We start from the raw sequence: 14,459 nt of genomic DNA on the forward strand, positions 1-14,459 counted from the left end.
TCATCTCTTCCATCCCTGGGGAAGTACTTAAAATAAGTCCTTGTTCACATCTTGAAGAAAATACTTTCAATAAATTCAAGGCCCTTCTCATTGGCAATTTCCCACATAATCTTTCAGAAATAGGGGACACTATATAGATTTTTCTCACTTTATAGTTGGGGAAACAGGCCTGCATAGCTGAGCTTTTCCCAGTCACGTGGCTGGTTGACAGCAGAGCTCGAGTAGAAGCAAGCTCCTTACTGCATGCTTTCCTCTTGGTTCCAGGGGACCATGCACCTGACTTGTAACCAAGTCATATGCATGACTACCTCTTTTTTCCTTTAAAAAAACAAACTCAAATGTTTCCTAAGTGGTTTTTAATGGAGCTGAATACTTTTTTTCCTTATGTATCCTTTGCAAGTAACCTCCCTATTTTTGCTTTTCTAACTTCTCAGCGTTAATACTTTCATTAGAACTAATGGTTTACAAAGCATTTTGATTTCTATTATCTCATTTCTTCTCCACAACTAGCCTCTGAGGTAAATATTACTAATGCTCACGTTACAAATGAAGAAACTGAGGCCGTCTGAGGCCAAGTAGATTTCTCACACCCTTAATTCACACAGTTGGCAAATGGAGAGCTGGAATCCAGATCTTCTCACTCATAGCCCAGTTCTCTTTCCATTTAGATCACAGTTGCTCCATTTCCTCTCCTTTGCTAACTTCCATCTAAACTTTGCCTCTCTCGCTATCCTGAGATATTCAACATCTCTCAGCCCTAATCCCACTCAATTGCTCCTTCTACCACTTTGCTTCTTGGCAGATGCTAGAAATGTGCGTTGAGTCAATCTCATTTCAGTTTTACCTTTCTAGTTGGTTTGTGTCTCATTATTTCTCCTGAATTGCAATTAAACTCCTTCCTGGGAGACTTGATGATGACTATAAATCTGCCAGGCACTGTGACCACCAGCCTCCTCCAAATCCTTGCCCACTGTTTCTCCTTGTATTCCTTCAAGGACTAAATGTGCATTGTGCTTGATCTGCATGCCGTTCTTATTAAAGGGCTTAGAAATGTTCTCAAGGGCTATTATCACTTTAGGAGCCCAATCTGTTGCCTTGGTGCTAGGTATTTCCCATGACTGATCCTCAACAACACATTTCACTAAAGGCCAAGCGAGGCTGGGTCTTATTTCCCTTTTCCTACTGCTTAACAGCCATGAACTTGGTTGCTCAACTCAACTGGCCCCTAAGCACTCTGACCGACTGACCTTTACTGTTAGCCTCGTGCATCACAGCCCCGGCTCCCGGGTGGGAACGCTTGGTCAGTGCCTGTCCCTGCCCCAACCTTTAGTTTCAGTCTATTTAAAAGCATTATCCTCTATCATTTTTCTATTCCAAAACATTTACACACACAGATTTCTGATTCTCTGAGCTTCTGGTTTCCTTAGATGCCAAACTAGAAATGTTCATAGGGAAGGAAGTTTTCAAAGCAGGAATATGGACAGAGCAGTGAATGGTTACGAGACAGTAGCCCCTCCCCCAACACTACTAGATCAAAAAGGCAAGTGCAGCCCTGTCTCAATGTGTGGACCCACTGCCATAAGTCAGAGGGCAAGGCCACGTAATTGCTTCTTTGCAGAAGGAGCAGCAAGAGCTAGACACATTTCAGATATTCTGGGTTCCCCTTTCCCAAGTTAGCACAGAAATGAAAGAAACAAAAACAAACACAAGCCTTCCTCTCACCACCTTTTGTAAATGAGAAATCCCTAATGCAGTGAATTCATCTGGTCACTGCAAACCTATGGGAATAGTATTTGGTGTGCTCACTGCTCCCTTCATCTGTTCATTCCTCATCTCAGCTCCACTGTGTCTAGCGCCATCGAGACCCTCCATGCGCCCCATGGTTTTAGGTCTGAAAAATGTCCTCACCCAAGACTTTGCTAATCTCTAAAACTCTACCGTGGTAGAGAACTCGTGTTTAGTTTCCTGCTTCCTTGAGTTTATAGTAGGACCCAGTAGGTAAGCACTTTAAGCAAGTCTGAGTTGTAGACCAGACTCAGTCCTGGTGTCAAGGCTCAGGCCAGCTAAGCCGTGACACCAGGAAGCCTCTGTCACCTGCCCCCACCCCCCAGTCACCATTTGACAAGAGCGGCTATCTGTTGGGCAGTGTGACGATGGGGGGGTGGGGTGACTGCCCAACTGCGAGTACCCGGTTTGTGAGGCGCCATCAAACACAATTAGCAAACTTAGTCTTGCAACCTGATGGACTCAACCACACTGTCACTTTCACATTGCCTTTTCTTGATTTTCCACAGCCATTATTTTTCTGAACTTTAGAGATGTTGTTTAGACCACCCAAGCTCTCCAACCTAATGCCTGTTATGTCATGTTTTTCAGTAAACTCCCTGCTCACGTCAATAAAGTCTCTAAACACTGCTGCTCTGGTTTTACCCACTGGTGAATAGCACAGGCGTGTGTGTCAAGTGTACTATGGCTTCTACACACCTCCCAGCCTGCGTCAGTTCCTCGGTGCACCTTCAGAGGACACATGCCCATAGAACAGAAAAGTCAGTAGTCTAGAATATATGGTGAATGTGTGACCTAGCCTCTCCTTTCCCCCTTTCGTCCCTACCCCAACACAAAGGAATCCAAATCACTTGTGTTCTCGCCTGCCTGACATCAAGTAAGTTTCCTACCAGGTGACAAAGGGCTAATTTCAAGGAGGACCTAATGACGGGAGGGGCCACACTCGCTTACCAGTTCACGTAAGTAAGGAAGTAAAGCCACGCTGCCTCCCAGTCCCCAAGAGGGAAAGTCTCAAGAAATTGTCATCAGGATTCGCAGTCCAAAATACTCTCCTATAATTCAAAAGTGCTGATCAACCATGAAATTAAAAATTATTTTACTATGGTACCAGCCACTATTCTAAGAAATTCACACACATTTTATATTACCTCCAAAAAAATGAAGGCTTAGAGTAGCGAATGGGGCCCAGTTGGTAAACAGTGATAGCGTCACTTGTACCCAGGTCTGATTCCTAAACCTCTTACCTATGACCCATCACCAGGTTGCCTCCCGCCCCTGGGAAGAAGTCCTACCTATTGGGTAGATGGCTGTGCATACGTGTGCGTGTGTGTGTGCCTACACACAAAGGCTTCCAGAACTTGGCCTGATCACATCTGGGAAGACCAAAAACATCTGGGACAATGAGCACTAATGAATCAAGCAATAAACACACACACACCATTTATTATTTGTACTTCAATACTTTTTTCTTTAATTCATACAGTACTTCCATGGCTCTAGCTACTTTACAGTAAGATTTGGCTGGGAAGCCTTGTATGTTCCTAGGTGCTAGCAGTACGTTTTCAGACCTTGCGCACAGCGCCAGGCAAAGTACAGTCACAGATCCAGACACCGGCGGCCAGACCACTCAGCTGCAACCGACCTGCGCTCCTTCCCACATGGCCCACTGTGGGTGCAGGGGCTCCACCCCATGTCAGAACTGTCCAGGGGCCACTAGAGCCTCTGACCCATCCCTCCCCACCTTGGGATCTAGGTTGAATGGGGTTGGGGGGTCGCCGGGGAGAAGCACCATGGGTTTGGGAAGATGATCGGTCCATGCAGAGAGCAGCCTGGCCCTAGAGTGTGGGATCGGGAAATGCATGAGCCACACACTATTGTTGGCAAAAATGGTTGCTTTACTATGCGAGCCCAGCACGTGGTACCCGAGCCCAGGGCCAGCTCCCCAGACACAGCAGCTGTCCTGCCTGGAGCTGAGGCCACCACTTCGCTTCTGCAGGGTCTCACTGTGCTGAGAGGCAAGGAGGACCAAGGGGCAGAGACGACAATGTTCTCTACGCTTCCACACGTCAGGCACATCGTCTGGCGGCAGCTCCTCTTGGCAGGCAAGGTGCTTCTCGCCAGCGGCCACGGCTCCGTCCGGGCTCCCAGGCCTGCTGAGGACCTCAAGTCACAACAGAAAGCACTGCCCAAGACCCCTGAGCCGTCCTCCCAGAACACCAAACGGGGAGCCGGCTGGGCCCTCCCAGCCACAGCCAGAGCGGGAGTGAGGTAACGCGGCTGGGCAGAGAGGCGGGAGGGGGCGCTCTACAGCGTGTGCAAATCCTGCTCCAAACCAGGAAGGCAGGGCTGAAAGGATGGCCTTCCAGAAAAACGCTCCTCTCGGACCCAAAGCGCATCTTCTGGAAGAAAACACAGAGGTGGAGAGTGGGACCCGCCGGCCGCAGGTTGGGGAATGAGGGTCAACGATGTCAGGGGGTGGATGGGATGCCTGTCCCACGGCCCAGAGACAGGAGGAGGGCGCTGGCGAGAGCAGGTAGCCGGGCGCATGGGGAGGGGGGACCACAGCCCTGCCCCGGGGCCGAGGGAAGAGCGCTTTCTTCAGGGCCAGGGAAGGGCTGGCTTTTTGCTGCCCCGCAGAGCTAAAGCAGCAGCATCGAATGGCACAGACAGAATCCTTCTGAGACCATACCCAGTCCACAGAGACTCGTTCCCTAGTCTTTTCTCCTGGATTTCAGCCTCGAGGTGCTGCCAGTGAAAGTATCAGACATGGTCTAAGCTCCGGTGGGGGACAGGGACACGGAGAGGATCGCTTCCAACAGAGCATTCCTCCTGAGGCTTCTCCGTCCTCTCCACCCCCTGGAACCCCAGGTGCTCAGCGCCAGTGCTCTAAGGCAACCCAAGATTTTCACCAAAGCGTCACACTTAATCCAAACCCCAACAAGGTTTGGGTTGAGCCAAAAGAGAAGTGCCAGAACCAGGAATGACTTCTCTGCACTGTTTCCTCTAGCAAGTAGGAAGGGGGCGAATTAAAGGCTTCGTAGCCTAGGGGTGAAAGACAGCATCAGTCCAAGATGGTGCCCTTCTTGCCATGATCCTCCTAGCTCAGAGAAAACCCAAAGGGGGGTCGCCTCCCAAACGAAGACCAGGCCAGCAAAGGAGGAAACACCATCTTAGGTTAATACTGAGCAACACGGCAAGCCTAATCTCTCTCTGTCCCTCCCCAAACCCATCCCTCCCCCATCTCACGGGGTCTCCCTAACCCTCCTAGCTCATAAAAAAGAGAGTTTAACTACCCATAACTTCCTGGGAACCCAGACACTGCCCTACCACTCATCTAAACACCAGGGGAGCTCTAGCCCAGAAGGGAACCTTCCAAGTCTAAGGAAGCCCAGGCTTGCCAGTCTCTGATGTAGCCTCCAAGACAGTGCCAAAGCTAGAACCTACATCAGAGATGGTCTAGACCAACCCTGTCAGAGACGGGGAGTGACTTGTCTAATAGCCGAGCCAGGACTTAGGCCCAGGTCTCCCGACTCTCAGCTCAGTGCTCTAACAGAAGCAAGTTGCTGCTCTTACTGTCCTAGGATGTTTTCCCCTTTACCAGGGAGGTGGATGGGGGAAAGGGGAAGAGCTGTAGACACGACTGGCTTCTCCAAGGCCAATCTTGTTAATTCCTCCACAGTAAGCTGGAGTAGAAGTGTAGACTCTATAAACTTTGCAAAATCTTTGAAACTGAGTGCAAGCTCTCAAATGTTTTACCACGTGAGTCCTAGCTGAAAGACTACTATGTGACCCAAGTTCTTCCATGAACAAAAACAAAAAAAGCAATGGCTGGGAGAAATAGGGTAAGAGGTAAGACTATGATTCTCCTGTGCAGACAGCCACAAGCCAGGCTGCCGACTGTGAGCTCCAGGGCTGTTTATGTCTCAGCCCAGACTTATCTGCAAGGGTGGGTGCCCTGCTCTTTCACAGGTTACTGAAGGAGGGAGTGAACAGAGTTGTTGGTTTTCTCCTGGTTTGAAAATCAGAACATCGTTTGAACAGAGAGCATCCATGAAACATCCATGATGGGTACACACTGTCTCCTGGGTTCAAATCCTGAGGGTTCCTCAAACCAACGAAGTACTTTGCTCCCTGTCACCTACTCTTCCCTGGAATGGGCCTGAGAAGTAAAGTAAAGTACATACGTGTAGCCAGGTCAACTCATGTCGCCTTACTCCCAGCAGAGAACCCTTTCATGTCACACCAAAGGCCACCAGGGACCTTTAATAACCTGAATGATTTAAATACATAAATAAATAAATATGGAATAAATTAGAGAATTTACCTTTTTTTTTTTAAAGTTTCTGGGAATAACCTTGGCTTCTCGCTACCCCAGCAGGACAATTTCTAGCAGTCTGCACGCTCCTCCTCTTTTGGCTCAGGGCCCATGGGCACGGTCTCCCATTCAAAGTCCTAGGAAGGTGAGCAGTGACCCCCTGGCCTGTGGGCGTATGCACCTGTCAACTCCTTTGTAAGCCCCCCTTCACTCCCACGGGAGGCAGGTACGCCAGCGGCTCCCGTGGCGCCCCCTGCTCCTCCCGGGGGATGACCTGGGCAGGCAGTTTTGTCCTCTCGTCCTGCCTGCACGGCAATGACAAGGCTACAGTCTCAGGCAGACTGAAAGTCAAGAACTTTTAATTGTCAAAGTGGGATGCTCAGGCCATTCCAAGAGGGGAATACAAACTGCCCTTCCTTTGGGCCAAATCAGGATAAAGTCTTCCTTTCCTCCGCCCCTTGCATCGAGAGGCCGAGCGGAAGACAAGCCACCTGGCAGAGCTCTCCTTGCCAATCGGGTGCACTCTGTCCTGACCAGGAAGCTCTGTGAGCTCTGCCTGGCTGGCTGGTTCCTTTGGTTGTTAGATGCAGAAGTAGTAGTTAGTGTATGAAGGGCAATAAGCGTGCCCAGGAGGGTCCCACAAAGTCGAGTAAGTGCATGGGTCCCAGGGAGCCAACCCTGAAGAGGCCCTGGAGGACTCCCGTTCCTGACCTGAGGTCTCCTTTCTACTTGTCCGTGATGTCAGACCCCTCTGGTTCGGATACTAGAGAAGACTTTGCTCCCTCTGCCAGGACTCCCATGGCTGAGACGCTGAGGACCTGGAGTGGCCCCTTGGGGCAGAGACTTCATCAGGCTTTTTCACGCCAAAGACACGCACCTTTGCCAAATCCATTCCCTCCAAGGGCTGAGGTCTTCGTCCACATGCAAAGTGTCTCAAACAGTTGTCTCCCTTGACCAACGTTGGTTTTCACTGAGAGTAAATGATGCTGGAGCCAAATCAGTGCCTGGGTGTTGGTGCTCACTCCTCACACAGCATTCTCTGGTGAGACCCTACAATCCTACACTGCTGGGCATTCACTCTCAAACCCTGGAGGTCAACAACACTCTGACTCACCCTGGAAATCAACTGACAGCTCAAAGGGAGGGAATCAGAGCCACAGACCTGACGTGCTTACAACCACAAAAACAGATTTAACAAGATCAAAAACACTTCACCCTGGCTAAGAAAGCATGTGCTCTTGGGGCACAGAGAAAAAAGAGGGCTTTAGGCACTAAAAAGTGACACTTCACCCAGATCCAGCCTGGGAGAAGTCCGGAGAGAAAGGGTGAAGGTGGGGAAGGAAGAAATCCCCAGCCCTTGTTGGGTCCACACCCTACCCAGGTTGGAGGACGGTGCAGGGGTGATCGAGGAGACTGTTCTTCAGAAGACAAGGCCTCAGGAGCCTGCAGCTGCAAAGCCCAACCCACAGGTGCCGCCTTCCTAGCTGGCCAGCAGCCCTCTCCACCCACTCAGTCGATGGTCCACATGACAGGTGGCCCACAGGGAGAGTTTAGGTCGGGCTGCTGCCTTCGATGCTTCCTTGTTCCCAAGAGAACATCTGCGGAAGTGCGGGGCAGGGAAGAAAGATTCCCTTTATTTTGGAAACAAATCAAAAGGGGATTAGGGGATGAAGCACCTTAAGCAATGCCCCCTTGAGACTTCTTTTCAAGACCCCAGAGTCTTCACAGGCATAACTTTGGCTCAACATTTCCCTTCTCAGAGCCAAGAATGGCCATCAAGGGAAAGGGCGGGGACTGGAGGACAGGCGGGAGAGTCGGGGAGGGTGGCTGAGAGGTGGTCCCTGCCTCCTCGGCCCCTCCCCGGCCAGCACGGGAGGCGGTGCAGCTCCTTCTCCCTGGTACATAGGCGTTATCTCTTTTTAAAATCAGTATATAATATATATTTATACTCTGTATATATATATATTTATATATATATATATTTATATGGTCTATGTACATGTATTGCACAGGCCTCTTGCAGCCACCCTGCTCCTGCCTTGTCAATGATAGCGGTTCCTCTTCTCTTCACTTTCTGACGTGTAGTCGCGGGACCTGATGCCGTTCTGGAGGTTGATGAGTGAGTCCTTCATCTGTAAGACAGGGAGCCCCGCCCCAGCCGGGTTTGTGCCCTCAGTGGGCTTCTCCATGCAGCAGCACCCGCCCAGCCCGCCCACAGCAGGGCTCCTGCCTGCCAGGGAGCTAAAGGGAGCCGGGCCCCTAAGTCAAGGGTGAGTCTCCAGGGACACAGTCTCAGGCCGACAGGGAAGAGTCAGTCTAGCCGGGGACTCCTAGCGTGCGGCTCGCTGTGTCTTAATGACTTGTGGCCCTTGATCACTGAATTTTCAGAACTCTCTCAAGGCGTCGATGGCTACAAGCAGCCACATGAGGCTGCCATTTCCTCCGTCTTCTACCCATCCCTCGGCTTCCCCACCGATCCTGACTGTGCTGTGCTCCTGGCTTCCTACCCTTTGCCACAGGTTCCGCCAGCCTGGGACTCTTCCCTCTCGCCTGTCCCAATCTCACCCATCTGTTAAGGCCCAGAACAAATCGACACTTGCTCTGGCTCATGACTGCCTTTCTTCTGCCCGGCCTCGCATACACCCCTCACTAAACCTGGGGGGCAGTCACCTTTACCTGCTTTGTTTCCTGAGTGTCAGGCCTGCGCCATCCCCTACCCTTCCCCAGCCGGGTGCCAAGCAGGGCCGAGCAGCCTGCGAGTTGTACCTGTGCCACGGACTTAACCTTAGCAAACTTCTTAGCCTCCTTTAGGAGACAGACGCATTAACTTTGTTAAGCTGTGGGATGGAGTCTAAATGGGGCAGTGCCAGTGGTGGCATCTACGCATGGCCCGGCAGACCGCCGCACACTCCGTCCTGGCCTCGGCAGCTGCTCTGGGACGACAAAACAGGGTCCGCTTCCGCAGTGCACGGCGGCAGACCCGAGACTGGCTTCTCTGCCTAACCGACCACCTTCTTCTCTGGTTCTTCTGTATCCTCTGCTTAATAGTTAGGAGGAGGGACCATTACTGTTCCTTTATAAGTTATTTTAAAGGCAATGAAACAAAGTCCCCACCTTAACACGATCCATCGTCCTATAAACCTGATGGCTCCAATCTCCAACATAAGGGGACCCACCCTGAAACAGGATGGCCATCCAGTTCAACCGCAACCCCTCATTCAATTCATAAGTTCCTTACCCAGCATCATCTTGTCACCCCTTGAAGCACTTTCAGGGATGGAATCTCAGTCCTTCAGAGTAGCCACTCCACCGCCAAGTAGCTCTAATCAGAAGTACTCTGTTTCTACTTGATAACGCAAAAATCCAATGCCCTATAACTCCCAGCCCTCATTCAGCCCCCTGCACTTTTACAAGCAGTCTAACCTGCTGGACCTCAACGTCTGAAGACGATCCTGTTCACTCCCATCTTCCCTTGTCCTGAACATATCTCCAATTCTGTCAACCCCTCCTGATACGACAGGGCTTCCAAACTCCTCGCTATGCTGTTTACCCTCTTTTGGTAAAAAAAAAAAATGTCCTCCTTAAACATGGCTCCAAAGCTAGACAGGACACTCTAAATGCATTACACTAGATCCTGAAAGCAGCATTAAAACACTCTCCCTGGCTCAGAGCTAAGACCAAACCATGAAGGGAAAATAACTCAGTACTAATGAGCGCCTCCAACTGCCATCGAATCCTCAGCAATTTCATGCAGCAATGATTATAATTCCCACTTCATAAGTGAGGAAACTGAAGGTCAGCACTATTAAACCGCTTGCTCAAGGTCACCAAACTACTCAGTGGCGAGGTTAGGGGCCCAAGTCAGGTCTGGCCGACCACAAACGTCAGAAAGAACCCCCTCGGGAACAGGATGTTCATGCAACAGAACCGGCCCTGCCTCCCGGCTTCCGCTCCTGCGCAGCGGAGGCAGCCCCACGGCATCGACGCTAGAGGTCGGGGGAAGGAGGAAACTCTCCCCTCTGATAAAAATAAGCTCCTTACTGATTTTGCCCCAGGACTATTTTCTTAGATAGATGCACCTAAGTTTTAGAATACAGGCAACTGTACTAGGAAGAAGGTGTTATGAAGAGAAGACCCAGAGCAGCGATCTTCCCAGGGGATCAGCACAGCCTCGGGGCAGGTGCGTTCGAGGTTGTGTGTCTGTGTGTGTCAGATGGCAACGGGTGCCCCTCCCTCCAAAAAAACTCTCCTTTATCTAACCTACAGCCTTCTCGTTGTAAATCCAGTGTGCTGTTTTATTATTTGGGGGAATACACCTGTGCTTCCAACCGCTCACTCAAAGATGGCTTTAAAATCAGAACAATGGATGGCCCAAGGAAAGAATGAATGGGAGGATGAGGTCTGGGGGGGTGATGGAGATGGCGATCTTTCTAGAACCCAGGAAGGAGCTCCATCTCCAGGAGAGGGAGGGGGGCATCTTACCTGGTCGAGGAGCATCACCGAGGATTTGATGATCTCTCTCCACTTTTGGAGCTCAGTATCGTGGTACTTTTGCTGGGACTCTAAGAGCTGGGCCCACTCTGTCTGAGACTGGGGTAACCTGTGGGGTGGAAGAAGGGGTCCCCCAGCAGCTGGAGTTATGCTCAGTGGGCTGTCCTGTGCTCCCAGACCCCTAAAGGACAGAGAATCACATCACAGCGCTGTCCTCTGCTCCCTGCCCGCGTGCCGTGCCCCGAGTCAGAAGCAGACTGAAACTACGCGCACGGTTTTCAGAGCTTGCTTATGGGCTCGTCACAAGGGTTACCCCTGGCCAAAGGCAGCAGGGCAGTTCCCAAGGGGACTGGGAGGCAGGAGCGAGGGCACAGTACTGGGCAGGATGAAGGTGGTGGCAAGGGGGAAGAGGCCAGGGTTACCTTTCTTGGAGCCGCAGGCCCTGCCAGGCAGTGAGGGTCTGGGTGGTGTATTCCAGCATCCAGAGTTTGTAGAAAAGCATCATGTTAAGGAGGACCAGCAGCACCAGGCTAGGAAAGAGACATGGGGGAAAGCAATGGCAATGAGACGTAACCTGAGAAAGTGTGCTCCTCTGTGCACCGGGGACACCCACCCCGGGGGCTGTGATCCTTGACCAGCAGGTCACCTGAGACACTGCCATGAGCGAGCGAGCAGAGGGATGCAGCGAGGGGAGAGAGAGGCTCTAATCTGGAGGGCTCAGAACAGGACAGGAACGCTATGAAGAGGTGTGTGGGGTGAAGGCCTGGAAGGGACAGGCACGCAAAAGTCACCCAGACTCTGAGTGCCTGGGGGAGAGGGGTTCAGATAGAGAGGAAAAGAATGAGAGGGTGAAGGAAGCCACCACAGAGCCAGGACCTGAAACAGATCCTAACAGGAGCGGGGCAAGAGTAGGGAGCAGGCAGGTTTAGAAACAGACTTGTGTGGGGAAGGGGAAAGCTGCCCTTAAACTGAGGCAGGGGGAGAACCGGAGCAAGAACACCAGGAGCGGAGGCCAGCCGGTGACCCGCGACAAAGGAGCTTCCATGAGAAAGCAACTTAAACGAAGCCTTAGGATGTCAAAGCTGATACACGGAGGTAAGAGTCCTTCACCAACCCAACTTTAGGGCACACCCGAAGGGCGAGCTGTAAGAGGAGTTCGGTGGATCCCAGCTCTGTCCCGAGTGTGCCTTACAGATGTTGGCAGCAGTCTCCTCGCACCCGCCACAGGCCCGCAGGGGTCACCAGGACCATCTGATTTCCCAGAGAGGGGCCGGGCTGGTGGGAGGAGGGAGGTGGCAGGAACAATCCGGGAGTCAGAGGGCCAGGAGACGGGACACCCTCCTACCCTGCCTCAGTGGCTGCCTAAAGACCATTTTAGGACAGTTCACAGGACAAGGGGATGAAGACTCGGGTAAAGAGGGGCTCCAGAGATGTGCAGCTGGCTGCGATCAGGCTCGCCACTTAAAAGGTTAACTTCTGATCAGGTCTGTCACTTCTCTGAAAGGGGGGGACACCTACCCTGCGTCTGCTCTGGGGATCAAAGGGAGACACGGAGAGGCCTGCACCCAGGCGGCCTCCACAATGGGCCTTATTTTCATTAAAGGGGGAGATACAGACCCACACAGGGAAAAAACGACAGACGAGAAGATAAAACAGAGATGGAAAAAGACCACAAGGAAAGAAAATCTTATGCTGTGCCTTGGACCTTACAAAGTACATGTGGAGCATGTGTGTGTGCGTGTGCGTGATGCTGAACTTCTCACCTGTGCTTCCAACTGGCCCCTGCAAACCCCTGAGGCCCCTCAGCTGTGTTCTCAGGGCTCCTAGTCGCCCACAGAAGTTCTACATTGTGTGCTGATGTCAGTGGCCCTGTGCGCAATCCGATCAGTACACCGGTCACCTGAATGCCCACCTTTCCAGTATGAGCTGAGACCAATCTTAGCAGCTGCTTCGGGTTTGTGTTAATAATCCTGCCTGTGCTCAGTGAAGGTCAGGGCCACCTTTCATGCAGTTTAAGCGAAGGCTCAGAAGTGGTGTAAAGAGAGAGAAAGGTGGTCACGCACAGGCACACGGTGGCCCGGGCTGACCAGACTCGGGGTGACTGGCCCTGCCAGTCTGTCCACACGCTTGCCGTCAGCATGCCCCCGGGGCCTGCTGGTGTCGAATGACGAGACCTGATTACCGTGTGGTGACAAAGGCCCAACAGTCACTAATACCAGGCTGTGCAGTGTACTTTCTTTGAGCAGGCCTTTTCTATCCAAATAACATCAACACGTAGAGCGAGCTAAACACAGAAGCATCTACCAAACCCCAAACGACACCAACAACCTTACAGAGTTGAAGCTAAATGTGAATTCAGTGGCTTTGTCTTTGTATTTAATGCTGTAAAACATCTCTTAGGCCACATTCAGAAGAATTTTACTTCTCCTTGTTATACAGGGTGGGCAAAAGCAGGTTTACAGCTGTTCGTATGGGAGACTCCACGCGGGTTACGCTGGTCACAGCAGCCCCATTAACTCAGAAGAATGTCACAGCGACCGCGAGCCTCCTCCGGCCGCCCAGCATGCGCGGTCAGGTGAGTAAGGAGGCCCCCTCGCAGTCCGCGCGCTCCTCTCCTCCAGGGGCCACAGCCTGTCCTGAGCCCCACTTTCTTTCTCACTCCTTCTCTCTGGCGATCTCAGTCACACCTGCAGCCTGGACGCTGCCTGTAATTAAATCAGCAGCCGCGCCTACGCTTCCCTCTTGAGCCCAGGTCCACATCAACAAGTATTCATCCGTCACCTGCATTTGGGTAACCTGTGGCCCCTCAGAGACATCCAGAGCCCACAGCATCTTCTCTGACAACTTTTCACTAAGTCCCACCTACAGACACGGGAATCAGTCAGTCACCTTCCTCCCTGTGTAACCGAGGTCGAGTCTCTCCGCAGCCCCTCATCTCAGGCTGCCAGCCACTCCTGCCACATCACCGCAGCTACTGCTCTTGGCCTCCTTGCCACCAGCCCTCTCTTGTCTCGTTCACCCATCACAGTGCAATCAGGGGGAGGTTTCCCCAAATGCAAATCCGACCCAGTTACTGCAGGGCATCCCTTCCTGAGGGCAGGGTTGTGTCCTTGCTTCTGCCTCTGAAAATGCTTTAGTGACGGCTGGGGTAGTGGTGGGTCACAGAAGCAAGACTGCACTGGATACAGTCCAGTGCCTGACAGAGCTGGTACAGCAAACATCTGGACAGCTCCTGTCCCCCACCTGTGCCCCACATTCTCACAGCACGGGACCAGCCAGCAAGGGCCAGGCGTCAGGCAGTGGGCTGGAGCAGGTGCAGGAGCGGTCTGCACTCACCTGCCCCAGCTGCTCCCTGCTCGCGAAGCTTTACAGAGTCCTGAGCGGCTGTGGCCTGACACACCAGGAGCTGTGTTCTCTCATCTTATGCCTTCACTGTTTTCAACCAACTTTCTCCTGAGTCCAGCACCCTTCTGTGTAAACTACTGAGCCTAGAGTTTTATAGCACTATGGCAAATATTATAAATTGTTTACAATAAAATCAGCATATACTTTTCCTGGACTGAAGTCATTGATTTCACTTGGCCACCCTGCCAAAGTGTGGGCCCCACGAGGGCACAGCTCTAATTCCTGGCACAGAACAGACCCCAGAACATCTTTCACAAACAAGTGAACGGGCTCCTAAATGCTCTGTAACATCCCAGGTTAGTGTCTGCAGCGGTGGGGTAATTTTGAGTTTCCTGTCTGCACCACCTACTTGAAACTGAGGCCCTGAAGGGCATGGATGCTGCATGCCTCCTGGAGGCACAGCACAGAATCACTGCTGAATAAAACACAGGAAAGAAAGCAGAGGCAAGAAATGACAGAAAGA

General features: G+C 51.8%; 1 protein-coding gene across 2 annotated transcripts in view; it reads right to left on the minus strand.

Moving 5' to 3' along the window:
• Positions 1–8,063: 8,063 nt before the first annotated feature.
• GRAMD1B (GRAM domain containing 1B) overlaps positions 8,064–14,459 on the minus strand; it is a 154,800-nt gene continuing 148,404 nt past the window's right edge. Inside the window, exons 18-20 of one of the 2 annotated variants that reach the window (XM_087828688.1) lie at positions 11,014–11,121; positions 10,583–10,700; positions 8,064–8,232 (exon numbers count right to left, since the gene is read on the minus strand). In XM_087828688.1, coding sequence (XP_087684814.1) covers positions 8,143–8,232; positions 10,583–10,700; positions 11,014–11,121 — 316 coding nt within the window. In that variant the 3' untranslated portion in view covers positions 8,064–8,142. Of the gene's footprint in view, positions 8,233–10,582; positions 10,773–11,013; positions 11,122–14,459 lie in introns of both variants that reach the window. The other variant, XM_087828687.1, reaches the window with a different exon arrangement.

This window comes from Miniopterus natalensis, chromosome 20 (genome assembly GCF_054644295.1).
Source record: "Miniopterus natalensis isolate mMinNat1 chromosome 20, mMinNat1.hap1, whole genome shotgun sequence".
NCBI lineage: Eukaryota > Metazoa > Chordata > Mammalia > Chiroptera > Miniopteridae > Miniopterus > Miniopterus natalensis.